This window comes from Rattus norvegicus, chromosome 19 (genome assembly GCF_021556685.1).
Source record: "Rattus norvegicus strain SHRSP/BbbUtx chromosome 19, alternate assembly SHRSP_T2T, whole genome shotgun sequence".
Classification (NCBI taxonomy): Eukaryota; Metazoa; Chordata; class Mammalia; order Rodentia; family Muridae; genus Rattus; species Rattus norvegicus.
In genome coordinates this window covers 48,512,713-48,539,749 of record NC_141552.1, presented here as the reverse complement: position 1 = coordinate 48,539,749, position 27,037 = coordinate 48,512,713, and the positions used below count along the sequence as shown (strand labels likewise).

Here is a 27,037-nt window from a genome sequence, read left to right as displayed (position 1 = left end):
TGGAAACACAGAGCTGTCTGCTCTGAAGCCCGAGTGAAGTCCCAGGGGTGGGGCTAACAAAGGAGCACTCTAGCCTTGTCCTGCTTGACTCCAAGCATACTTTTCTAGTTTCTGTAGTGTTTGGTGTCAAAAGTGATGCTAGCGGGATTTGTCACTGAGTCATGATAGTATGGGCCTATGCCTGCTTTTGACAAGTGGGCAGTGAGTGTCCAGGGGGTCTGCAAGCCAATGGTCAACTCTTCTGGTTTTAAAGGATATTTGAACAACTGGTTCTATACCTGAAAGGCCTGCTCTACCAATGTGGTCAAGGAGACTTAGAAAACAAAAGAGAGCTGATGTGGGACTGACAGTCCCACCAGGACTGCTTGATATCCAAGCCTCTCTATACTCTTGATTGTGAGACTCTAGATAAGATTCTGGCTTTTATTGATTAGCCTTTGAAATTGACATGCCTGGGAGGTCCAGCATAAAGCTATGTATAGCCTGTGTATGTCCAGGCCTTCCAAGGTGAAAACTCTCACTGGAGTACCAGATATTTGGTGGAGACTAACTGATTGTTAAAGAGAAAGTGTTTGGCAGTTGGGGAAGTTGCTGAGCTAGTCTTCCCAGAGAGAAGTTTTGTGATGAAAGGCAAAGTCTGGGATAGAGGACATATCATTCTGCCTGAGAGGAGAGCTTATCATCGTGATCCCCAGTGGGAGGTGATAGCTGGCCTAGGGAATCCTCCCAGAGCATGTGTCAGGGCTCAGAAGAGCAGAATGTTCAGAGGCCTGGATCTCATTGCTTTGGGCATGAAGGATCAGGGGGATCAAGTAGGTAATACTCTAGGAACTGATGGGGCTACTGACAGGAGACACTCCAGTCAGAGAACTGAGTTTTACCCTGGAGCCTTCCTGTGCCTCTGTCTTGGTCTCTAGGTTCAAGCTGTGGGAGCTAAAGAGGAAGTCTTTTGGCCTGAAGAGAGTTTTAGGCTGGCTACCATGGCTACATGGATAAATGGACAGCTTGGCCTAGCTGCTATCAGCTCTAGAATGTCTTGTAGTAAATGCTTGGAAACTTGGTGGTCCTGGACCAGAACCCCTTGCCCATCATGTTGATCCTCCAGGCCCCAGTAGTAGCGTGTTTACTGGTAGATACAAATCTATAAATCAGGGCATGAATATGACATGATAAAATCTGCTTCATTTTAGTACTTTTTAGGTGGGATTGCTCATATTTTTAACCATTTGTTTCATACCCACAAAAACCATTTCAGAGGCATTAATAATCTTTCTTTTTCTTTCTTTTTGAAAGTCAAGCAAAGCCAAAGTTTATTTAAGAGGACAATTTTATTAGAGTTTCAAAGAAAAACCCCAGGGCAAGCAAGTTGTAAATCTCAGTAGCTGCTTGGAGGAGGAGAATGGGAAAGGAAAAACAGCCATACAGTTTGAGTTAAACCATTGTGAAGGTCAGCCATGTGACAGCATACAGCTCCATGATGGGAAATAGGGCATTAGAAGAGTGAAGTTAAATAAGGAAGAAGAAAAAGAAAAGTTATGCTTCTCAGAGTAATTCAGGAAAGCTGGCAAACTCATGAAGCAGCATGGCTGTGTGCTGTAAGAAACTACTAGACAAGCGTTCTAAGATGCGAGTATTGTCCTATCTGTACAGTACCCCACCCCTATTTCTATTTTTTTTTCAAGACAGGGTCTTATAGCCTAAGCTGGCCTTGAACAACTGAACTACTTCTGCCCAAAATGCTGGTATTATAGGGATGTGCTGTCACACTTGGCTTTCTATAGTGCTAGGGAATGAACCCAGGACTTCATATATGCTAGGTAAGCCTTCTGTGAGCTGACCTAAAACCTTTGTTCCATGTTTCTTTTTAAAAGATTGTGCACTTACCTAGTCTCAAGGTTATTACAATGTAGAGTTAGAAATGCAGGTAATACACTGTTATGGCAATCAATATATAATATATCAATATAGCATCAATAGAATTAGACTTTTTTTTTCTGCAAAACCCATCTGAATTACTACAAAAACCCAAGCATTTCTGAGTTGAATACCTCCTGTTACCCATGCCTTACTCCCACAGTAGCCAGATTGGGTGAATAAGAAAGAACAGAACCCTAGCAGAGTGATTGCAGATGCCCTGGTGTAGAGACATTGGAAGATGTGCACATATCACTAAAATCCAGGTGGCTTCTCTTGACTTGCTTTGCCTTCTCTTTTTTTTATTATCATCTTTAGGGTGGCTGTGGGAGAAAAGTAGATGTAAGTGGCCAAGTTGGCATGAACCCATTGTATCCTCCTCAAGCTAAGGTGCACCCTATTAGTGCCTAGGAGCCACAGATGACATGAATTCTGTTTACCACCAGCCCCCAGGCATATAGGTGGAAGGAGTCTATTCTAGGACTTTTGTACATGTTCTCTGTGATGTGTTTATAAAAAGATAAAAGGTGGGGCATGTTCTATGTAGGTGTGGTGAGGTATGGGGGAAGGAGGTGCCTCTGTGGGTCCATGCTGAGGCATCCCTTCCCCCTGAGGGACCAGCCACAGGATGGTATGGTATAGAATAGAGTTTATTCAGGGCATGGGGAGGGAAGTCAAGAGGGTAGTAGAGGCAGAGAAAGGGAGAGAGGGAGAGGGAGAGGAAGAGAGAGGAGAGGAGAAGAGAGGAGAGGAGAGGAGAGGAGAGGAGGAGGCCGGCCATGAGCATGTAGAGAGAGATGGGAGAAGGGAAGGCAAGAGCAGGGGCAAGAGAGAGAGAAGGGGGCAAGCAGACCCTTTTATAGTGCCAGGCATATCTTGCTGCTGCCAGGTAATTGTGGGGCAGAGCTTAGACAGAATGCTAACAGTCCACATTCAACAACACGTGCACTTTCATCTTCTTTTGCATACTTGAGTGCAAGTTGAGCATTCTTTATTGTGGTGGTCCTTCATTTGTTTGGGTTGAGACAGTCTCTAGTTATGTTGCCCTGGCTGGCCTGGAACTGACTGTGTAGAACTGGTCTCGAACTACAGACATCCTCCTGCTTTTGCCTCCTGAGTGCTGGGATTAAAGATGTATGCCACAGTGCCAAACACTGTTGAGGCATTCTTCATGTGATAGAGCACAAGGGGCATCAGAGAGGTGCCTAGGGTCTATGGCAGAGGTATCTGTTGCACCTTTCATTCTCTCTGAGCAGCTCCAGCTGGTGTGACCCTCTGGGCCTCAGGGATACCTGGGGATCCTTCATCTCCTTCCCCCATGATGGATCTCTTGCTCAGTCACTGGCTTTAGTATTTCCATTGTCACCACAGTGGCCTTTACATAATAACCTAGAAGTAATTTTCCAGTCATCATCACTTATCTTCTCCTGTTTTTTCATTTATTTCATAGTAATTTTTAGAGCATAATTCTTCTTCTGTTTTAAGAAGACCACTCTCAACAGGCAAAGGCACTTGCCACCAAGCCTGAATGTAATACCTGGAACTCATGTGGTGGAAGGAGGGAACAAATTTTTGCAGGCATCCTCTGATCTCCATAGGCACACAGTGACACTGCATGTTGGGAAAACATGTGGGCACATGCATGCTCACACCCACCTCCACACACATATAAATGTAACTTTTTAAAAAGCATCAAAGATGATGATGGTGATTAGTGCCCTTGATCTCAACAGCAGCACTTGAAAAACTGAGGCAAGAGGATTGAAAAAGTTTGAGGCCAGCCTGGTCTACATAGTGAGTTCCAGGCCAACTTGTGCTACATACAAGATCAAGATCATGTTTCAAAGACGCTGGGCATGGTGGCACATGCTTTTTTTTTTTTTTTTTTTTTGGAGCTGGGGACCGAACTCAGGGCCTTGCGCTTGCTAGGCGAGCGCTCTACCACTGAGCTAAATCCCCAACTCCTAGTGGCACATACTTTTAATCCCAGGACTTGAGAGACAGAGTCGGGGAGATCTCTATGAGTTCAAGGCCAGCCAAGCTGCATAGGAAGATCTTGTCTTGAATGGATGGATGGATGGATAGATGGATGGATGGATGGATGGATGGATGGATGGATGGATGGATGGATGGATGGATGGATGGACTGGGTTCACAGCTCCCTAGTTCAGATTCCCAGAATCTGTAAAAAACTAGGGGTGGTGGCATACAATTTTATACCAGCAATGTTGAGATGGAGGCAAAACAGGTGGACCCCTATAAGCCTGCTGGTCAGTTCCAGGCCAGTGAGCAACCCTGTCTAAAACAAAAGGAAGAGCCTGAAAAATTATATCTAAGATTGTCTTTCTTTTCCTTTTTTTTGAAAAAGATTTATTTATTTATTTCATGTTGCTAACTGTAGCTGTTTTCAGACACACCAGAAGAAAGCATCAGATCCCATTACAGATGGCTGTGAGCCACCATGTGGTTACTGGGAATTGAACTCAGGACCTCTGGAAGAGCAGCCAGTGCTCTTAACCACTGAGCCATCTCTCCAGCCCAGTATCTAAGATTTTCTTCTGACCTATATAATCATGCATATATAGGTGCATACAACATATAAAAAAGTAAAAATAATAACATATACCTCAGTCATACAATATAGCCTAGCATATATGAAGCCCTAAGTTCAGTTCCCAGCACTGCAAAAAATAAACTAATCTCTGGCTACTGAGGTACTAGAGGCAGGGGTGAATCATATTTTTTCACATGTGTCTCTAAAAATTCAAGAGAATTCTTAGTATTAGTTTGTCTACCTCCAGCCACAGTTAAGAGGAACCCATCCCCAAGATCACACCTCCTTCAGGCCCCTTCGTACTTTTCCTTCATGCTTCCTAGGCCCCACCCTCTGCTTCAGTCCAACTTAGTGTAGCCTTTCTGCTCAACTATATTTTTGTGCTGTTTCTGTCATCTACCCCTAACAGCTTTGGGCTTTTCTTTTTGTGTTTTTTGTTTGTTTGTTTGGTTGTTTTGAATTGGTTTTTTGAGATAGGGCTTCTCTGTGAAGCTCTGGCTGTCTTAGAACTCATTCTATAGACCAAGATGGCTTCAAACTCCCAGATCCACCTGTATGTGCCACCACTGCCTGGCAGAATTTCTTTTTTTAATGTGCTTCATGTCTGAATATTTTGTCCCTCCAATTCTAAAGTTGTGGAGAATAGAGCCATGTTATGTTCTCTTCCAAGTTGTGATCTCAAAGTCTACAGATTATAAATGACAACTTGTGTTGCGGTTCCCCAGCCTCATCGTTTTGGTGTACAGTTATTCTACCTGTGTTTGTACTCTGGGGCCCAGAATGCTGACTTCTACTCCTAGGGTTTGGAGTATCTGGACCTTACCCTGGCTATTTTGTAAATTGGCACTGAGTCAATAGAGAGCTGAAGTCAGGGGGCAGCAGGATGCCCTGTCATGGGAGGAGGTGGTCTTAGAATTGGCTAGGGATAGAAACTTAGGACAACCAGTAAAGCCAAGCCCTTACCATCTACCCTCGGCTTTCAGACTTGAAACTGCACCTGCAGAGTACAGATTATGGCAACTTCCTGGCCAATGAAGCGTCACCTCTGACGGTGTCAGTCATCGATGACAAGCTCAAGGAGAAGATGGTAGTAGAGTTCCGCCACATGAGAAACCATGCCTACGAGCCACTTGCCAGCTTCCTGGACTTCATTACGTGAGTGAACCCATAGTGCTGGGCCAGGTAGCTTTCTGCCTGAAGAAATTGGCACCAGAATGGCCTCCGCCAGCAGCCATTGTGCTTCTGTCAGGTGATCAGATGGCAGCTCTTTCAGGCCAGCAGCTGTTGTTAAAGAATGTCTTTAAAGTCTTCTCAAGTGGTGTAACTAGATTGGTCATTCAGCAACCCTGCACTCTAGGTCACAACCTTTAAAGTGGGGTTACCAGTTTCTTTTCCTGTCGTCTCATTGTTGTGGAGCCGTTAAAGTTGCAAAAGCTGGGAGAATTGGAGCTCCTCTATTTACCTATTCTACAGCACCTACATCAAACACTCATTAAATTTTCCCCACCCACTCATGGTAGAGTCATATAGCTATTCTGCCCCTGCCTAGGCTGAGCATCACTGGACTGTCTCAACCCTCTAGTACTCAAATAATGACATGGAGACTTACTACCATTTATGAATGATTAGGCCTTATATCTAGGCTTGTTCTCAACTAGCTGGTATACCTTAATAGCCCACTTATTCTAATCTGCTTTCTGCCATATGGCCTATTCCTCTTTCCTTCAGTCCCAGCACCTGCTCCTTCCTCCATGTCTGGCTGGTGAATCCCCTGCACCTCTGATTCTTTCCCAGAGTTCCCATCTCTCCCAGATGTCCCACCTATCCTCTCCTGCCTTGCCGTAGACTGTTCAGTTCTTTATTAAACTAGGCAGAAGAGGCAGTTGAGGAAGTACAGAGACACACCTTCACACAGTGTACAAAGAGATGATCCCAACAGCTGAGGGCTGTTCATCATGTGCTCTGACAGGTCTTGAGTTGGGGGAGGCTGAATGCCTTGCTGTTCTTCACAGGAGCTAAGGTGGGTGGGTTGTTTATTAATAACCCTTGGTTGCTCCAGGCTTCCCTATTTTGTGATCCTTGGGTGGAACTCTTAGAGAAGCTAAACAGAGAAGACCCTGGACTTGAGAACTAGAAGAGGCTACTTCAAATAGTCCTGTGTGTCTGGGACCCTAAAATGTAGAGAAATTGGCTCTGAAGGAATGACCTAGAAGTCATGAGTCAGAACCTGGCAGACAAAGAATGGCTCTAGCCCAGGTGACTGCCTCACTGCAAGTGGTGAGCAGAATCTGAGTGATAATTGGCTAGCCTCTGAGTATGCTGTGCAGTGTATGTTGTTAGGAGATGTATCCCCACATTCTTCTGAATGTCTTGTTTTCCCCCTTCTCTAGCCTCTTGTTTGGGACCACATACATTACTCCACTTGTCTCTTCAAAGACAGGGTTGTATGTGGCTGGCTAGCCATCTCCTCCTCTCAGCCAAGAACAACCATTTGCGCAGAATTCATCTACTCAAATGGGGTATTTAGGCAGAGGGCTCAAACCTCAGTTACAACAGGCCGGGGCACCTGAAAGACAGAGTACTCCTGGAAGATGGAGAGCAAGCCTTCTCCTGGCTTAGATCTTTCCCCCCAGGTACCTCTTTGCTATGGAATCCTGCATGGGTTCATGCTCAGATCGTCTTTCTCCTCATTAAGGTATGCCAACATGGACCTAGTGGGATAGGGCAGAGTTATTATATACTGATGCTTTGTGTGTGTGTGTGTGTGTGTGTGTGTGTGTGTGTGTGTGTGTGTGTGTGTGTGTGTGTGTCACACATCATTCTACCATCTGTCACCTAACCCCTAGCCTGGGCCTGCGTATCCCCTACCCCAGAACTGAGGACATACCAAGAAACTAGATTTATTGCCAGAGCTCAGCCTTCACCTTCAGATTGTTTGCATAAGGCTCCTCCAGCTTCCTGGTTAATGTTCTGGTCTTGCCAGTTATGCTGGCTGGAGGAAGCTTGACCCCATGCCAGTGGTCAGAGAGTAGATGTTATCCATCTTGCTGCCAACTTGCCCACCTGCCTGTGAATCTACCCTGGCCTGTTTTGGTGTCAGCCTGCCAGGCTGTGAAACTGGAGAGGTCTCTGAGAGTGACTGAGACAGAGCAGCTGCCAGCTCTTTGCTGGAGGTTGGCTCCAAGCACCAAGTGAGCTTAAAGCGGCCAAGTGCTATCCTGTGGCAAACTTTCTGAATCCACCACTTCCTGGCCTCTTCTAATCATGAGTGAGTGTGGCTTATAGCTTTTCTCTCTACCACCACCCAGGATGTCATGTGTTGACTAGTCTGAGCCTGTGACTGATTGTCCGTGACCCCTTCATCTGCAATGCCTCCTCCTCTGCTCTCCATATCACACACCCCCTCACTGATGACTGCTATGTCACCACCTGGAACTACTCCACTCCTGAAATTGCTGAGTCAGGCAACCATCCTCCACTCACAGCCTTCAGGCTCTCCAGCCCACTTTGAGTCCCTTGCAGGACAAGGGGTCTAGATTCAGTAGGACATCAGGCCTCATTTCCTTCCCTGCTATCCCTTCTGTCTTCATTTCTCTAACTCTCTAGCTGAAGTTTTCTGGTCTATCCTTTAAGCTCTCCTGCCAACATCTGTAACTCTCTTGGCTGCCCGACTCATGGTCCCACCCTGCTGGCAGCCCCCCAGCCCTGGAGGAATCCCAGAGCCTCCAGCCTGGAGCTGTCCTTCCTCCACCTCCACTTCTGGGAGCAGAGCTGGGGAAGCCAGCTATTGGCAGGGTGTGTGGGAGGAAATGTCGTTCCTACTAACAGACATACATGCTCACCTACTCAGCCTCAGCTTGTTTATGCTCAGCAACTTCTTGCTGTTCCTACTCAGCACCCTGCAGCTCCCATCATGAGTAGGATGACCCCTCTACATCCAGAACACCATTCCTCTCCTGCCTGCAGCCTCTTCATCTCTGTACAGATGACCCACCTACTCCTCTACAAAGTCATCAGAAGCAGGTACACCTTCCAACACTGCATCTGCAACCAGCCCCAAGTCCATCCCACTTTCCTTTCCCTGAGATCCTTCTACCTGCATTCTGAAACTCCTCACCCTTACCTGGACCCTGAGTGGCCACTCGTCTTTACTTCTGTGTTGTCACCTTCCCTTTGCCATGTGCTCCTAGTCCCACAGCTACATCTCTAGCATCATTAACCATCCTTAAAACTCATTTTATGGGGCCTATTTTTCACATTCCTCATCTTTTCTCTCACCTCTTCTATCACTCAAGCCTGCAGCCATTTCCCTGAAGTTTTGTCACTCCACAACAAGGCCCTGGTTATTGTCACTCTTGGCCTTCAAGATGGACACTGGTTATATCCAGTCCTCAGCAGTTTCTTCTCTCATGATATCTGACTAAATTTAACTCCTATTTCTTTAGCTGCTCTTTCTCTTCTGGTGCCCTATCAGATCATTCAAGTGTGAGTAGAATTTTGGAAAGAGCTGAGTGAAGCTTTCATTTGGACCCTGTGCTGGGTGTGGGGTGGGGCTCCCGCAGGCTGGGGAACTCATGACTGCTTTCCCTAAGGAATGGCTATTTGGCTGAGAAGAAAGGTGTTTGAGGAATAACTAGGGGTGGAAATCTAGACTGAAAAACTTTGGCTGAGTCCAGAGCCATGCCAGGAGGGAACTACATAGATGCAGAGGGACTGTGGTACTGAGGGAGTAGACAGTGACATCAGGGGTGGTTGTGTGTCACAGAGCAGGCAGTCAGCAAGCATATAGTTTTAGGTGTCCTAGCTCAACATCAAAATCCTAACACATTTAATATGCTGCTAAACTGGGGGCTGTTGCCAGGTCTCACCACGGACTTGCCCTGTAACTTGGAATAGAGCCTGTACTCAGGGTTCTTTAGATGTGGAGGATACTTTTTTTTTTTTAAAGATATATTTATTTATTTTATGTATATGAGGACACTGTAGCTGTTTTCAGACACATCAGAAGGGGGCACCAGATCCCGTTATAGATGGTTGTGAACCACCATGTGGTTGCTGGGGATTGAACTCAGGACCTCTGGAAGAGCAGTCAGTGCTCTTAACCGCTGAGCCATCTCTCCAGCCCTAGACGTGGAGGATACTTTTATTTGGCCCATTCCATGGTATTTTCTCATAGGAGAGTTAGTCCTGGAAGAGAAGTTGGGAAAGTTGTTTGTAGAATGGTCAGCATGGTCTCTGGGACATCTTCAGATGGCCCCTAAATGTCATTGTTTTTAAATGAAGCAGGTCTCTGGCAGGGGCTATCCTTGATGTATTAACAACTACCTGTAGCCTACATGTCTGCTGGCAGAAATCGTGTGGTTAACCTGCACTATCTGGGAGAATTGTCATCAGGGAAAGTAGACACCTAGGAGAAAGCTTCATCCCAGGATGTGCCCTCAAGTGTCTAGTGGGTCCCCAAAGCATCTCTTATCCTCTTTAGGACATGTTGCCCTCACTTTGGCCCTTCTTGGTCCTAGAGTGGTCATTGGGTTTCCCCAGACCTTCTTATCCTAAATGTTGCCAATAAGCTGACTTTGTAGGGGTGGACTACAGGTCTCTGCTAACCAGGGCTTGGGGCTGCTGTGGGCTGTTTTCCTTGTTACTCTTTAGCATGGAAAGGGAGCCAGCAATGACCCGGTTCTTTCTGGCTTAGGAAAAAGCTCCACTGTGAGGGGTCCTTCAGGACCCCAAAGACTCAAATCAAATGGAATAACCCAACTGGGCCTTGGAGGAGGGTCAGAATTTTAATGAGGAAATGGTCAGAATCCCACTAACTCTTCTGTAAACCATATCACATTCATTCTGGTTGCAAAGGGGAACTGGAGGCTTAAGAGCTGATGTGCTAAATAAGGTCATAGCAGAAGATTCTGTTCATTTTCAGCCCTGGGTGGGGCTCCTCTGACTTAGATGTACACAGGTAATGTCACTAGCAGCAAATGAGGCTTCTGGTGGGGGCTGCAGGTAGGTTAGTTGGTAGAAGTACCTGGTTATACACAGCCTCCCAGCCCAAGTGCAAAAAAGCCATGTTGCTCCAGCAGGTGGCACCAAACAGCACAGTAGAGGAACAGGGTCGGCTAGGGACTCTAAAGGTTTCTTGAAGGAAGTAGCTTCCTAAACTGTAGCCTGAAACTTCTCCCAGCCCAAGCTATGTGCTTTGGAGGCACAGGGCAAGGGAGGACCTTAGGGCAGAGGATTTTAGACTGCCCTACCCCCCACTCCAAAAGGGCCTCTTTGGCCTGGCAGGCAGCAGGCCATCTATTCCCCAGCTGTCTTCCTCTGGAGGAGATGCTAACCAGCTGGAACTTCATTCTCTCTTTTGAGGCCAAATGAGGGGAGACATGGCAAAGCAGCTCTCTGGGGGCAGGGAGGCAACTTCTGAAGCACCAGGCAAAGAGGAGGAAGGTTTCCTGCTTGTTGAAGGTAGGAAGGCATATGGTTGGGTCTTACCATCTGTGCCAGGCCTATCCTGCCTTCTATCCCCCAGGAAAGAGGATTCTGAGCCTTGCTGTAGAGGAAGGGAAAGCTGGGGCCTCCACTGGAGCAATCTTATATAGTTGGCCCTGGGGGAGGGAAATGCTCAGCCTGGCACATGATAGAGGGTGGCCTGGCCTGAGTAAAGGAGGAATTAGAAAGGGGCTGAGGGCCATGATTGTGAGTGGCCCGAACTTGGCCCAGCATTTTTCTCTGTATTCAACTAAGGCTTACAAGGAGAGCTTTGGGGAAGCTAGAAGGGAGGGAAGAGCTACTACTAGCTTCTGCATACAATGTCAGAGCTGAACCATGAACCACAGCTGGTCTCTTCCACTCACTAGAGGTATAGCTAGCAATAAAGTCAGGTGGCAGCATTTTTCTACAGGGCTTTCTTCTGAGTCCGGGCCAGGACCCTCAGAAATACTCAGACACCTTTGATGTCTTATTCTAGCTTTGTCCCTAACCTAAACAGAAAAACAGAGACCCTAGGTTGTGGGCACAAGGGGAAGGGAGTGGTAAGTTTAGACTAGGGAAACTGGGGTTGTAGGGTATCTCTGAGACAACAGCGGTGGAAGTTTAGTACTAAAACATAAGGCGATGACCATAGGCAGCCATAGATATGGGAACAGAGCTTCTCTGCTGTATGTTGAGATACATATACTCTAATAGCCCACTCAGGGTTTTTTATCTGCAGTGGTGCTAAGGCCACATGGGATCACTTGAATAATGTAAGTTCAAGAGATGTGCTGTTGTTCTTCAGCATATCCAAAGGGGATGAGAGGAAAAAAGACAATCTTTGGGGTAGGGTCTCTGTAGCTATCTTGGGAATACATTGGTTTTAGTAGGGTTGGACTGGGTGCAAGTTAACTGATGAAGGGTGGTATGTGTGTCCTGGTATAAGATACAGAAGACATTAGAAGCAGGAGATATATCTAGAGTGAAGGAGATAGAGGTTGAGGCCAAAGCACAAAGCTGTGATGTGCTCTTTCTCCATGCTGTCTCCCCACTCTGCCAGTTCAAGGACAAAGAGGCTGGCCATATGTACCTCTTGGCTTGCAGTTACAGATAGGTCTTGCTTGAGACCCTTGATTTTGGAAGGGGAGGCCTGACTCTTCTCAGTGTATTTCTTATAATGACCCATCCAGATTGGGTATGGAAAGAGGTCAACTGCCTAGCCCCAAGCCCAGGAGACTAGAGGTTGTAATGGCATTGAATTGGGTGGGGGCTGTGTTCATCAGGTACAAGGAGTATGAGTTGGGCTGGAACAGGCCTCTGGTATTTTGAGGGCCTTTTAGGAGGGCCACAGTGGCTGGTACTCTGGGCCACGACCTTTCCCTTTTTATTCCTTTGGTACTGAGCCCTCTTCCTCAAGACCTTTCCTTGATACAGGCTCAGCCCCAGGTACTCAAGATTTGTTACAGAGATAGAGCCCATCTCTGGACCTCACAGAAACAGAACAAGAACTATGTTCATGGCCCTATTCACAGTAGCCTTCATCTTTGGTCCTTACCCTTCCATGGCCCAGCCTGGCCTTTAAGGACATTCTCCACCTCCTTTATACTTTTAACTTGCACTTGTAACAGGATAGGTAACAATTGGGACTGCTGCAGCTGTAGCCTGACTATATGTAGCTGTGGTCCTCTCCTCTTCTTTATTCCTTCCCTTCCTCCTCCACCCTCACCCCTATAGGTGTCCACAAAATTTTGTGCCCCAGCTCAACTGTGGCTCTGCTTTTCAGTTGGAGACAAGTTGTCTTGGTTGCTCCTTGCCAAGTCTTAAACTAGGCAGCCCCACCCTCCCAGCTCCACAGCCCCCTCTGCTGTCCATGGTATGCAGAGTATCTGCTTTCAGGGCAAGTCTAAGAGACTAAGCCTAGGACTGGTTTGAATCAGACCAGCCTCTGCATCTCATTCAGGTCCTCCTGAGTAATTGCTTGAACTGGCTTCTGGCTCTAAGGAGTAGTGTATTTTTCTGTCTTCACAGTGGGGCTCTGCAGTCTTCCTGACCCTGTCCTTTATTCTAGATGGGGTCTTTATGATTCTTCCTTTGGTCCTTCTTGGAGAAGCCCCTCCCCAGCCTTCCTTAGTCTTTCTCTTCTTCCTCTCTGGACTCCCAACTCCCATGGAGCCAGAATGGCCCTAATTATACTGTTGTTTCTTATTTTCATCCCACTTATGGCTCCGTAGCATTTGAGGTGAAGTTGGTACTCAGTCTCCAGGCAGCCCTCAGCTGACAGCCCTGCCTTGCGTACAGCTGTGCCCTCCCTTCCCCTCTGCCAGTCTTGATCAATCCAGTCTCACTCAGTGTGTGCCCGTAGGCCTTTGCATACTGTTCTCTCTTTCCAGAAAACACGTTCATCTCCCAGTCCTTTTATCCGTCAAGCTCCTGACCACACCTGCTCCTGGAATGGGTTCTTTGCCTCTCCTGCATGTGCCCATGGTTTCTGTGTACTGCTGGAACACTGTATACACCACATGCTATTTACTTGTGTTCCAGTCATTTATGGAGTATGAATCTACATCATGTTAGAGGAGAAGCTGTATTTATCTGGTGTTCCTGTTATTTTGGTTGGGGTTAACAGTGGTGATGGCAGCAGTGGTGGTAGTGGTGACAGGAATCTGGGTGGAAAAGGACAGTCCCTCTGGAGCCTATCTACAGCATCCACAAGCCAGTACTTAAACTCTTAGGAGTTGTGTGAGCAAGTGTTGGGCCAGGCCTCCCAAGCCCTCTGCCCTAACAGTCTGTCCTGTTGTTTGCTTCTCACAGTTACAGCTACATGATTGACAACGTGATCCTGCTCATCACGGGCACACTGCACCAGCGTTCAATAGCTGAACTTGTGCCCAAGTGCCATCCGCTAGGCAGTTTTGAGCAGATGGAGGCTGTGAACATCGCACAGACACCCGCAGAGCTCTACAATGCCATTCTGGTGGACACGCCCCTGGGTGAGCCTCTGTGGTGGAAACAGCAGCTGGACAGTGGTCTTAGCCTCAGAGCCTCAGTGTGGGTTTTATGGATTGTAGGCGGCAGCAGTCCTAAAGCAGGAGGCTACTGCTGCTGACCTTGCCCTTCCCTTCCTATTCTCATTGTTTTCCATCCCACGTCCTCTCCTTCCCATCGCGTTCCTAGGCAGACAGGCAACCCAAAGGGCACACTGAGACCATCTAACGTTGGAAATAGCGTCGTTTTTCAGAATTCAGAGGAGGGCTGAATGAATTTTAGAGAAGAGCCAAGGGGCTTGTATCCCTTTGGAGTCTTGAGGGGTCTGGCAGACTGTGGCCCAAATCAGGGCTCTAATGGCTGGTTTCTTATGAGACAGAAAAGCAAAGCAAACAGCTTCATTTGACTCTACTGAGCAGGTCCCAGGGGCCAGGTCAGCTGGTGTCCAGCAGGATGCAAGGTCCATGTCAGAGGCCAGGGAAAGGAGGGAGTCAGGATCGCTTCCTGTTAGCCCTCCTCACTAGTGCTGGCTCCTGTCTGTCTGCCTAGAATGCTAGAGAGAAGGCGGCTTGAGTACCATAACTAGCTAGTACCCTTATTGCCAAAATCCAAACCCTGGGGAACTAGTCCAGGAAGCAACCAGAGTTGAATCAGAAGGTCCTAAGCTGAGAAGTACCAGAAATATCTACTCACCTAGTTTGCCTTTGATTCTCCCTGTAACTCTGAGCTAGTTCTGGGCTTTTGTAGCTTCTGCAGTTTCTTCGTCTTTAAAGGAGAGACAGCAGGTAAGTCTTCAGGCTCTGTTGGGATCCTGCCCTGACCTCTCCTTAGTCCTGCAGTGGATTTCTAACTACACCAAGCTTAGTTTGCTCTTCCATAAGCTCATTCTTTTTTTTTTTCCCAGAGCTGGGGACCACCATAAGCTCATTCTTATCTAAAGGAAGAAGAGGAAGTTAGTTTCCCATGTGCAGCTTCTAGGCTTTCATAGGGAATACATAGCAGTGATTTTCAGTCCCCAAATTGATAGCTGCCCCTGAGAAGGGAAATCTCATGGCCTCTTATTATGCAAGCCTGTCTTTGGCATGGTCTAAACTTGGGTCTGTCCCAGCAATGATTAGATCATGTTATGGCTGGCCGCCTCCTTTATAAATCAATTTTAGGAGCAAAGAGGCAGGAAAAGCTCAGGTCAACACACACAGCCCAGAGAATTGCTTCTACCAGTTCCAAGGCTGGATCTAAAGGACTAGAGATCAGGGATCTCCAGTACTTAGCTTAGTGAGCCTTATGCTGGGAGCCCTCTCACTTGGGCTGCTCTCCTGCTCTTCACATCCTTGTCTTCCCTTCCCAGCGGCTTTTTTCCAGGACTGCATCTCAGAGCAGGACCTTGATGAGATGAACATTGAGATAATCCGAAACACGCTTTACAAGGTAGTGTTCTCAGAAGCAGCGGGGGTGGCTGGGGGTGGCTGGGGGTGACTTGTCAGTGGGTGGGTCTATGGGGGTGACAGAAGGTAGTTTATGTGAGATGCTGGGCCAGGATGCACATGTACTAAGCTCCTTTCTGGGGGCTTAGCCTCTCATCCTCAGGGTCCTGTGATGGTGTCGAGGTTTTATGGAACAGGTTATCCATTCCATGGTGTCTGCAGCAGGCTCAGATAAGATCAACTGGAGTGGGGCTGGGGATTTAGCTCAGTGGTAGAGCGCTTACCTAGGAAGCGCAAGGCCCTGGGTTCGGTCCCCAGCTCCGAAAAAAAGAACCAAAAAAAAAAAAAAAAAAAAAAGATCAACTGGAGTGGCTGGTGCTCTGACCCTTGGCCTGTCAGGGCTGGCTCCTGGACAGCCACTCATACAGCATCCAGGAGTGTCATGGGCCACCACCCAGGCCATAGCCCTTAAACCTACACCATATGAGCTTTTGCCAGCCAAGATAGGCACCTAGGCAAAGGCAGTAATATGTGCTTAGTTATGTGGGAGAAGGATCCAGCCAGGCATAGCCAGTTTATTATGACCCTTTCAGGTTCCCAGACCATGATCCAATGCCATATATCTCACGGTCTTCAGCTTTTATTCACCTTTTGCTTCCTACTAGACTATGGCATAGACTGCCTAGTTTCTAGAGAGAGTGGCTTAGCATTCCTCTGTTCATACAGCCATTGTAGAGATTAAAAGGTAGCTACCAGTCAGGGACATTTGAGAGAGGCTGGGTTCAATTTGTGGTGTGATTCTAAGTTGTGATGCCAGGACTCCTGGAAGACTTTTGCCAGGAACATGGATCAGCAGTAGGCAAAGCATGAAGAGAAGTTGAGGATGGCACTGGCTAAGGGACCCGCTGACCTAAACCTGAGGACATCTGTCTATCCAGTCTCCACTTGGGGGGTTGGAGGTGTATGTCTTCTGCCTTGATTGTAGCTGCCTGGTGGACATTTGGCTCAGCCTGAGCTTAGACCTTCTAGTCTTTCTATGGGGCCTGTGTCAACATACAGCTAGGATCTGGTGGTAGGTGATAGAAATTATGGTTGTATAGGCAGAAGGAAAGCAAGGAGCATGGGCCAGGACAGAGGGCAAGGGGTTTGCCGTGAAAATGTAGGTTTTTACATGGACAATGGGGAGGAGATACAAAGGAAGACGCATGCACTGAGTGAGCCAAGTCATCCAGGGCCTTGAATGCATCTGCAAAAGTTTGAACTTTTATCTGGGAGTGGTGGAGCATACTTCAAAATACTAGGAAAACTAGAGCAAGATTTTTGCTAAGTTCAAGGTTAGCGTAGTATGTGTAGTGAGTTGCAGGTCAGCCATGTCTCCATAGTAAGAGTCTCAAGAAAAGGTAAGCCAGGCATAGTGACTTTCAGTCCAGAAGGCAGAGCCAGGCAGATCTCTGTGAGTTTGAGTCTGTGTTTGGGACAGCCAGAGTTAATAGTGAGACTCTGTCACAAAATAAACAACAACAATAATGAAAACTGTAACTTTGGGCTGACAACATGGCTCGGGAAATGAAGATGCTAAACTGCCAAGCTAGACAACCTGAGTTTGATTTCATGGTAGAAGGAGAGCTTACCTTTGCACACACATGCACACAAAATAGGTAAACTGTGAAAAAAAATTAAATGAGCTTTAGGCTGTGAGCCTAAAGTCTTCTAACTCTAATATTCTTAGAGTCTTCTAAGAATATTCTTAGAAGGCCCTCAGTGACTGTAGGATGGAAGGCAGATTATTGGTGAGGGGAGGGTAATGTGCACGTGTGTGTACATATACACACTGCACAAAAGTCTTACAGTTCTCCTACCCACTCGCCTGGCCTATTGACAAATTCTTTGCCCCAGACAGGATGAGGGGTGTGGCTATACCCCCAGCCTTACCCACACCCTCTCTGGGCCTGACTGGTTTTAGCTGGAGTCACTGGCAAGGACTGCCCAGAAACCAGCTCATGAACACTGACCCAACACTGTGGGCCCTATGCCAAACCTGCCTGCCTGTCAGGCAATGTCCCAGCCCAGTGGCCACAGATGGGAGATTAGGTGGACCCTCAGCTGTCTGGCAAGTGAATTGTAGACAGCTGGTGCAACAACCATGGGCTGGCAGACTCCAGGGGACAGGGTGGGGTTGGGGAGGTGACCTTGGTACCTGAGTCTTGCCAGTTTCTTTGCTGCTATAGCTCTAGAGGAAAGTGTGAACCTTAATCCTATGGTCAGTTTCTCTGGGGATCAGTACAGCTTGGCTAAGCAAACAGGTAGGTAATAGGACATGGAACCCCAAACTGGCTAGCAATTTCCCCCACAAATAGGAACTGCAGGCTCCACTAGGGTAGGTCCTAAGATTTTTAGCATTACCAGCTTGGCTGGCCACAAAGACGGCCACAGAGGACTGACTCCTGGAGGGGCTATGAAGTACCATCAAGGTGGGAGATGAGAGCCATTTCTGCCTACAAGCTTTTGATCCTCTGTGCTGGACTCTGTTGTTGCTTTCCTGTTTTTTTCTTGTTACTGATTTATGTTAACTTTTTGTTTACAAGAGTTCACCGATCACTTGCAGGTTCCCTACTGAGCTCATCTTGTATAGTTTCACTGTACCTTGTGGAGCTATGGGTGTCATCATCTTGTGTTTTTGAATGCACACCCTGTGAGTTGTGGCCAGCTTGGACAGTACACCTGAATGTGGAAAGCTTTTCACAGCCATAGCCCCAACTTAGAACAGTGCTGACATAGATCCAGTCTGTGACCATGCTACATATGGGGTCCTAGGCAGGCCTGAGTCAAGTTTCATGTAAAAGTGTTCTCCATGGGATCTGCAAGACCTCGGTGGGGGGAGAGGTATTGGAGAGAAACCTCCGTGTGACCTTGTCAATGAGAGTTGAGGAAGACCTTGAATGTGAGCTGACCTGTCCTTTCCTCATGCCCAACAGATCAGATTTGCCCCGACAAAATCACTTGTTTCTGCTGCAGCCCATGTACCTAGTTACTGACTGTGAGGCTGGTTCACATAGGCGATAACCACCCTTCGGCAGGAACGGACCTGAAATTTGGTTCCTGCTGTTGAACCCTAGGGACTGTCTGGGAGTGAGAGGAGTAGTGTTCTGCAAGGTAGGGTTGTTGCAAGGGAGGGCATACAAATCAGTGTAGACTGTTGTGAACTCTGAGGGTAACTCCCTCACTAGCCCTTGGATACCTGCTTTTCTGAGGCTGGGGAAGGAAAGTTTCTGAAGACTAGAAAAGGAAGGCAAAGCACCAGGGAGAAGACAGAGCTCCCTTAAGCTCGACAACAGAAAGGGGTAGGAATATGGACCCTGAAGCAGACAGTGGGCCAGAAACTGTTTTGTCACACCCAGGTAGTGGCACCAAGCCACTGCTACTTGGATAATGAACTGTTGAAATTGGTAGATGTTTGTAGAGGGGAAGTTGTTAGAATGAGCTGGCCCATCCCTATCATAAAAGTTTTGAAGAGGGGAGATCAAACTGACTAGGTTTCTAATAAATCTCCCGGCATTGCTATCCTTGCTCTAAGCAAACACTGTCCTCTCTACAGGCTTATCTGGAGTCCTTCTACAAGTTCTGTACTCTGTTAGGGGGAACCACAGCTGATGCCATGTGTCCTATCCTAGAGGTGAGTGCCTGCTCACCTCTCTGCCCTTTGTCCCCATCGAGCTTTGCCAGGGGGAGCTCTGCCAACTGACTGGCTATGGTTGTCCTCATCTTCTCTCTTTTCTCACCTATGCACTGGCCCTGCAGTTTGAAGCAGATCGCCGAGCTTTCATCATCACCATCAACTCTTTCGGCACAGAGCTTTCCAAGGAGGACCGTGCCAAGCTCTTTCCACACTGTGGCCGACTCTACCCTGAGGGCTTGGCTCAGCTGGCTCGGGCTGATGACTATGAACAGGTCAAGAATGTAGCTGATTACTACCCGGTGAGTGCCCTAGCTGACAAGATTTAGGTGGTCATGTTGGCACCCCCTAGCACCCAACACTCATACCTGCGCTTCTCCCCATTTCCTGGCCAGGAATACAAACTGCTTTTTGAGGGTGCAGGTAGCAATCCTGGAGACAAGACCCTGGAGGACCGATTCTTTGAACATGAGGTGAGCACAGACAGGGTCTTGTGGAGCTGACCCCGTCTGTATAGGGAGGGTTGTGACTTGGGCCTGATTCTGTGGCCATGGTGGTGCCTGTGCATCGGTGCCTGTGCATCACACCTATGTTTGTCCACAGGTGAAGCTGAACAAGCTGGCCTTCCTGAACCAGTTCCACTTTGGTGTCTTTTATGCCTTTGTGAAGCTTAAGGAACAGGAATGTCGCAACATTGTGTGGATTGCTGAGTGCATTGCCCAGCGCCATCGCGCCAAGATCGACAACTATATCCCCATCTTCTAGAGTTCCGACTTAAGGTTCCCAAGTGCACTGTGTGTGTCTGTGTGCTGTGGTGAAGCCTCTGGCTCACTTGTCTGACTTGGTGAGGTGTAGCACATTGCCCTGGGATTGGTTGCCCAGCTTCCATGACCCCCTCGGGACTGCTCATAGGTCTAAAAAGAGTTAGGCACCTTTCCCCTGATCAAGAATGGACCAAGATCCCCTCTAGAGCAAAGAGGCCCCCCAGCCCTATGTTTACAGCCACTGACATGTCTAAGAAACTGTGTGACTTTTATGTCCCTCCCTAACCTGAGAACCCTGGGGACAGCTTCCTTTCCTGTCCTTAGGTCATTCCCAGAACCATGACCTGTGGGAAAAATAGAGAATATGTATTCTTGGGGTATTGGGAAAGCAGCTTTGCAGCCCTCTCCCTCAGCTCTGCCCCTCTGAGACAATAAAATTGCCCTCTTTAAAAAGCCTGCTGTCTGCTCACGTCTTTGTGCCCTTGTACCTTTCCTTGACTCAGCTTCGCTCATCACTGTATTCTTGATGAGTCTCAACTGCAGTTAGCAGCCACAGTGCCAGGGAAGCCCCTGGAGGGTGGCAGTTTCTACTGGGAGCTCAGTAGGAAGATAGGCTGGGGTGGGGGTCATAAGAGAGTAGTTATAGCTTGGCTTTGGAGGCTCCACACCTCCCTAACTGTTTCACCAAGCCCTACAACTCCCTGAAATTGGCCATTCCCTTCATCTCAATATGCTGAAACCCACCTGGGGACAAATGGTTTGCCTGAGGTCAGCAGATATGAACCACAGAGTATCTGGGGAACCTCCTCGGCTCCCCTGCTGAGTCCCAGGATCTCCCAAGAAGTACCTAATCTCTGTCAAATAGCCATACCCTGTCACCTAGGCAACCAACCAGGCAGTCACCAACTCCAAACACTATCTCTCCCATTCTAGGAGAAATAAAAAAATGTATCTTTATTTTAAAATGCCAACAACCAGACAAATACAGCATACAGCTTCCATGTGGCTGGGAGCCAGTGGTTGGGAACCTAAATCTTGAGCCAGTCAAGAGGGATTTACTCTGGACTGCAGCACTGAGACAGTGGGTACCAAAAGAATTCTGAGGAGGCCCCACATGTCTAATCATTCTAAAGTCAGCACAGAAGTGGTCTGTAGCATCCTCTCAAAGGCTGCAGCCACATCTCACGCTAAACTCTCCATCCATCTGGGCTCTCCAAGCTGCAGGGTCGTGCCTGGTAGGGTATACATGGGCTCATGAAGCAGAGGAGAGGTCCAGAGGCTCACTAGCAAATTCCACCTCCCGGGCCTGGACTCGGCATCAGCAGTAGAGGCTGGGCTTTTCTTAACAGAGACTCTAGGGAAAGGTTGAGGGGTCTATAATGGCCAGGGGAGAGGGCCAAGGGCTCAAGAAGCCTCTCCTGCTGAAACACCTAAGTTTGTGGTTCACAGAGCTGATACTGTGGGGGAAGGGTTTGGGTCCTGGGTTGTGTCATGAACAGGGCCAGGTTGGCCAGGCCTCAGTGCTCGGGGTAGAAGGTGACTGATGAAGAAGTTCTGTAGGAAGCGGCGCCGCAGGCCTCCTGGCAGGTAGTGGTGGATGAAATACATGAGCCCCAGGCCACGGCCCGTGTAGTAGCGGCTGCGTGGCTGAGCTGCCAGCAGTGCATCAATGATGGCATCTACAACGGGGCTAAGGTCAGGCAATGCCATTCTGAGTGAATTCAGGAATTGCCCATGCAAGTGCTCAATGTAGTCTTCACCATAGGCCTGCAGCAGCTCTCTAGGCAAGTTGGCCAGCAGCAGTTGCTTGCGCTTCTCCCAGAGGTTCACATTAGTCACTGCCTCTGAGGAAGGGGTGACAAGGTCAGAAGGCAGCAGCCAGAGGAGCCAAAGGCCACTCATCTATTTAATGTAAACTGTGCCTGTAAACCAAGCCACACTACATGCTCAGACCACACACCCCTGCCACATCCGTGTCCCACCCCAAACTTGAACCCTCACCTGTCTTGAAGCAGCCAGGCTGGATGATGCTGACCTTGATACCCCAGGGAAGCAGTTCACAGCTGAATGTGTCCATGAGCAGTGCAATAGCTGCCTTGGAGGTTCCATAGGCTGCCAAGCAGGGGTATGGCATGTCTCCTGGGGATAGAATGGGGACGCTCAGCCTTGGCCTGGGAATCCCCAAATCATCCTTAACATGACAGCAGCTCCTTTACCACTTTGTCTCAGAGTGGAAGGACACTTACCTGCTGGGCTGCCAACGGTCACAATACGTCCCCTTGAGTGACGTAGGAGTGGCAGGAGGCCCTTGGTCAGCTCAAGTGCACCAAAGAAGTTCACCTCCATACATTCGCGGAAAGTTACCACTGGAGACAGTTCCACATCGGCCACTACCATGTTGAGGCCAGCATTGTTAACCAGACCCCACAGGCCTGGGGACATCAAGCAGAAGGGAAGCTTTGCGTCAGCCTGACAGCAAACATGTAATCCCTGCCTCCTTCACACTCTCCAGCCCTTCCCACCCCTAATGGAGACACATCTGCTGACCAGTGCTGGCCGTGTGAGCCTTGGTAATTTCCAGAACACGGCTGATATCCTCTGGCTTGGTCAGGTCCATCTGCAGCAGCTTCAGGCGAGGGGAACATCGGGCACGCAGTTCTAGAGCACCAGGGCCATTCAAATCCAACACAGTGGCCAGCACCGTGAAGCCCATGGCATCCAGTTTCTTAGCTGTCTCCTTGCCAAAACCAGTGTCACAACCTAGCCAGGGTAGGATAGCTAGTGAATTCCCAGCCCAAGACAAGCCAAAGCTCACTAAGGTCTAGGTGGAATCTAGGCACCTGGATACTCAGCCCTCCCTTCTTCCTTACAAATGTGCGCAATAAGTTTGTCCTGACTGAACCCTAAGCATCAATTTTGTGACAGCCATTATCTATCTGGTTTCCTATACTATCCCATCAAATGTGATTGATAAACCTAATCTGGTCCCAACTTGTCCTCAGCCTAAGTCAGAGGGATATTTTAAAAAATGACAGTATCACTCTGCTTCTGACAAGTTCCCGAGACTTTTTGCTGTCCCAGGATTCTATGGGTCTTAGAACAAAGCTCAGATGCCATCATCCTGGCCCCGTTCAACCTGAGCATTTCTCCAGCCTACTGTTGTTCCAGGCTCAAGTCGGAGCTCCCCAGCCCCCCACCCCGTTCCCAACTCCCCCTCATCTCTGCCCTTGGAATTCCAATCATTGACTTTGGATGTATATATTCGCTGAGCCCCAGACCACTTTCCTCTCAGAACAGGAACCGTGCATGGTAAGTGAAGAAAACAGACCTGCATTGGAATCCCTCCCCACACCACTAAATGTGACCTGAGGTCGGTGACTGGCTTCATTTTCTTGCCCTTGGTATGCAGAGATAAGAACTACCAGGCAAGGCCCCAGTGTGGGGGTCCCTGGTACTGATAAGCCCTTGCTTCCTTGATGGTTTCCATGCTGATCTGGGCTCTGTGGGTGGCCAGTGAGAGGATGAGGAGGGCCAGTGGGGAAAGAGGGGGAGCCGCCAGCCCCGAGGTCCTGCTGTGCAGAAAAGCTGCTTTGCAGCCCAGCTTCCTCACTCCTGGACAAACAGCACCCCTCCTCGTCTCAGCCCCGCCCCCCTTTGCTGAGAGGAGAACAAAGCTGGTCAGGGGGCTGCAAACTGGGCTTTGTGTGGCTGGGGCCTGCTTGTCTGCATTAAGGGTTCCTTCCCAAGCAAATCTGACTGGGGGGAGGGGAGCGTGTGTGCACACATATCGGCACTTGCCTCTGCTTCCTTTTGGAGCATACAGCACTCCACTAAAAGCCTCAATTCTGGGGTCCCAACCAACACCCACATCTTACCCTCTTGCTCACCTGCAAACCTGCCTGCATGGTCACACATGAGCTTGATCCCCATCACCCATCAGCACGAAGATAGATACATATGCATGCACACAAGGTACCGAGCCACACAGCCCAAACATGACTCCATGGCTGAGCTCATGGAGTAGGTCTGGTAAGCAGTTCTTGGACATTCTTGGAGAGGGGCGAGTGACAGTTCTGTAGGCATACAGCACAGTATTCTTGGCAGGTGGGGCAAGACCCGGTCACTTAAGTGCCTTGCTGCTTGGTGATGACTCGGAAAACCCCAGAGTTTTCAGGCATCAGGAAGCTAGAAGCCAACTTCCAGTGCTTACACAGGAGTGGGCTTGGCAAATCCTCTTCTCCCAAACACTGAGCCTTGCAGAGAGGGAAGGAGTCCAGGTCACAGAAAGCATCCCTCTTCTCACCTCTTGCTCAGGTTCAAGACCAGAAGTAACAGCAATAGCAAAGACCTGAGGTGAGAGCTCAGGAAGGGCTGCCCGGCTGTATCAGTAGAACCTGAAGTGGCCTAGGACCTGGTAAAGCAGCTCACAGAGGACAGGAAGAGATCTGTTGTTTCATGTTTGAAGGCAGAGCCTTTTACCTAGGCCCTGCTTCATTTCAAGAGAATTCAGTATCTCTCCTTCCTCAGACTCCTGTAACAGGTTCCCTGCGGCTTTACACTCACTCTGGAAGTCTCTCCCATCCTGCCTGAGTCCTACTCAACCTCCACCCTCTCTTCTGAAGCCATAATTGTATCACCATCCTCTCCCTTCGTGCAATCTGGTTTCTCACCTGACATTCAAGTCTCCTCCCAAAGAAACTTCACGTCCCACCACACCCCCCACAGCCAGACTGGTTATTGACTATCCCCTTCCCAAATCATGCTTATTTCTGTCTTAAGCCTTTGTCTCACACCCTTTCTCTGATCCAAGACACCTTTCAGATTCCACCTGTCTCCACCCAACTTCCTCCAACATCTAGTTCAAGGATTTCCTCCTAAATTCTTTCAGCCTTATCCTATCATGCAGACTACCCATAAAGGACCAAGATCTCTGAGGGCCATGGTGGTTGGGGGAGAAACAAAGCTACCCCTCCTCCCATGCAATGGACCAATGCCCCCTGGCCTTCCCCCCACCCCCATTTCCTGCTGGGTCTGCAGCAGCCCCCCCCCTTCCCCTTCCCTCCTTCTGATGACAGATTTATTCCCTGCTCCAGACAAAGAAAGCTCAGGCAGGGACCAGAGACACCTGAGTCCAGCTCTCCAAGGCTCCTTTCCTGGGCACCCAGGACTAGGCAAGATGAAGTGCTAGGCGTAGACTGCAGACGGCTGCAGTTTTGGCAGTGGGTAGCTGGATCTAAGAAGCAGCTACTCTCCAGCTGCTGTGACCTCAGGAGGTTCTGAACTCCAAGGATTGCAGCCAGTGGAGGTCAGGGGGAGCAGGACTCGCCATCTAAGCTCTCTGTCCCCATAGAATAGCAGATAGTGTGCTCCAGTGGCATGGGGTGGGGGGTGTCAGGCAGAGTTCAAGAGATGGCATTATCCCCGTCTCAGGTCTTCTGAAGTCTCCTAAAGTACGGTCCTTCGCTCCACACCTCGTCTCTTAGGAAAGAGCTCAGCATAAACTAAGTTTCTCCTCTTTCAGTCACTAGTTTCCTTGAGCACCTGCCCACTCTCTACTTTCTCACCAATAATCCCCGCGGCCGCAGGTAGTTAACCCAGACTTGGTGAGGTGCCCAGAGCTTCCTACTTGGCTCACTATCTTGCATCTAGAGAAGGACTCTCACTTCTGAGCAGCGGAGTCCGTCTTGATGGTGCCCAAGGGAAACCCTCTAGGTGTGCGGTCCCACCCTCCAGCTTGGTGTCCCTGCGCTCTGCACACTCACCGGTGATGAGCACCGCGCGAGTGGCCACCGGCAGGCGAGGAGGGCGCGCTAGGCGGGACAACGCGATCCAGCCAGCACCAGCCAGCACCACGAGTGCAGCCGGCGGGGGCAGCAGGCGCTGGCACAGCCAGTCGAGAGCGGCCAGCAGGGCCAGCGCCGCCAACAACGGGCGGCCCAGACGCAGGTCTGAGCGCAGCAGCTGCAGCAGCGCGCGGGCAGCCACCAGCAGCCAGGCGCCGCCCGACGGCCAAGGCCAGCGCTCCATGACTTCGGGGCCCGGCCGGTCTAGGGAGGGGCGGGGGCCGGGTTGGGGAGCGCCGAGAGGGACTCTGGGCCAGGACACGGAGTGCAGAGGAACACCAGCCTGGGGTGGGAGGGATACTCGCTTTCTTTGCTGGGCCCTCGGACCCAGCTTATAAAGCGCCCTGGGGGCGGGGTTGGGGCGGTGCGAAGGCGGGGCTAGGGTGGGGCTTTCCTCCACTTCTATCTCAGCACCCCACGCCAGGCAGGTGCCCCCCCGCCCCGCCCCTTGGCTAGATCCGCTTTCGAAGAAGCCGGAACAAAGTCCCCAAGTTGCTGCACGAGGCGGAGCCGTCAGTCGCCGGCTTCGCCCGGGAAAGGGCCAGTCTGCCCAACCCTGCGCCCTGCATCTCATTCACTCCTGTGAGCCTATTGGCACGCCAAGGGCTCTGAGCCTCCGTGCTCAGGTGTGCACACTCTGCTCATGCTTCCTCACACACCACTACCACCACCACCACCACCACCACCACCACCACCACCACCACCACCACCACCATCACCACCACCACCAAGAACAATAACAATAACAACACCACCACCACCAACTTTCATTCAAGTATTCACATTGCTATCGCTGTGGCTGCAGTGTCTTCCAGAACACTGCCTGGAAGCAGCCAGCGTCTGCTGCCAGCCACACCCGCACCCTCACTCAGTGCCATGGCCTTAGGTCCTCGGTACACACGCCCAAATGTGCACTCTCACCTGCGCAGTTCTCAGCCACAGCTAGGAGATAATTTCTTCCGGAGTCCAGAACTGGGGATGCCAATTCTGGACTCTGATGGGGGGCAGAGGGAGGGGAGAATAGAGGAGAGGAGAGAAATGACACAGACATCAAGGTCTCTTGCTTTACCTACCCCTTCCCCAAGAACCCAGCTAATGGGAAGACCTGGAAGAAGGGTCAGGACAGGGTGGTCCCTGATGTGCTATACTGAGTCCCCAGGGGATGTAGTAAGTAGTGTGTGGGTGCACTTCCCTCCCTGTGTGTATGAAGGTCCTTGTTTGTGTGTGGCCTGGCACCCCCTGCCACCCCCGTGTCTGGCACCCTATGCCTAACATGCATGCCAGGGCTCTGGCAGACACTGGGCGTTAGTGCCAACAGAGGGTGCCAGGCCCTATGCAGAAAGGAAGAACAAAAAAAGCACAGCGGTGGAGATCCCTACTTCTGTGAACCTCCAGACCTTACCTGGTCCTCA

At 49.5% G+C, this 27,037-nt stretch overlaps 2 protein-coding genes across 5 annotated transcripts in view; one reads left to right on the top strand and one right to left on the bottom strand.

Annotated features, from left to right (window-relative positions):
• Atp6v0d1 (ATPase H+ transporting V0 subunit D1) overlaps positions 1-20,235 on the top strand; it is a 44,028-nt gene extending 23,793 nt beyond the window's left edge. For 3 of the 4 annotated variants that reach the window (XM_087594183.1, NM_001011927.1, XM_087594184.1), the window contains 7 exons: positions 5,452-5,623; positions 13,748-13,926; positions 15,270-15,349; positions 18,941-19,018; positions 19,144-19,320; positions 19,414-19,491; positions 19,622-20,235. In XM_087594183.1, coding sequence (XP_087450309.1) covers positions 5,553-5,623; positions 13,748-13,926; positions 15,270-15,349; positions 18,941-19,018; positions 19,144-19,320; positions 19,414-19,491; positions 19,622-19,783 — 825 coding nt within the window. In that variant the 5' untranslated portion in view covers positions 5,452-5,552 and the 3' untranslated portion in view covers positions 19,784-20,235. Of the gene's footprint in view, positions 1-5,405; positions 5,624-13,747; positions 13,927-15,269; positions 15,350-18,940; positions 19,019-19,143; positions 19,321-19,413; positions 19,492-19,621 lie in introns of all 4 variants that reach the window. The other variant, XM_087594185.1, reaches the window with a different exon arrangement.
• Positions 20,236-20,690: 455 nt separating this feature from the next.
• Hsd11b2 (hydroxysteroid 11-beta dehydrogenase 2) lies at positions 20,691-25,934 on the bottom strand. Its single transcript, NM_017081.2, is given in 5 exon segments — positions 20,691-21,626; positions 21,784-21,921; positions 22,029-22,214; positions 22,330-22,542; positions 25,545-25,934. Coding segments are annotated over 5 exon segments (1,203 nt in total). The 5' UTR covers positions 25,810-25,934; the 3' UTR covers positions 20,691-21,225.
• Between the last annotated feature and the right edge of the window lie 1,103 nt (positions 25,935-27,037).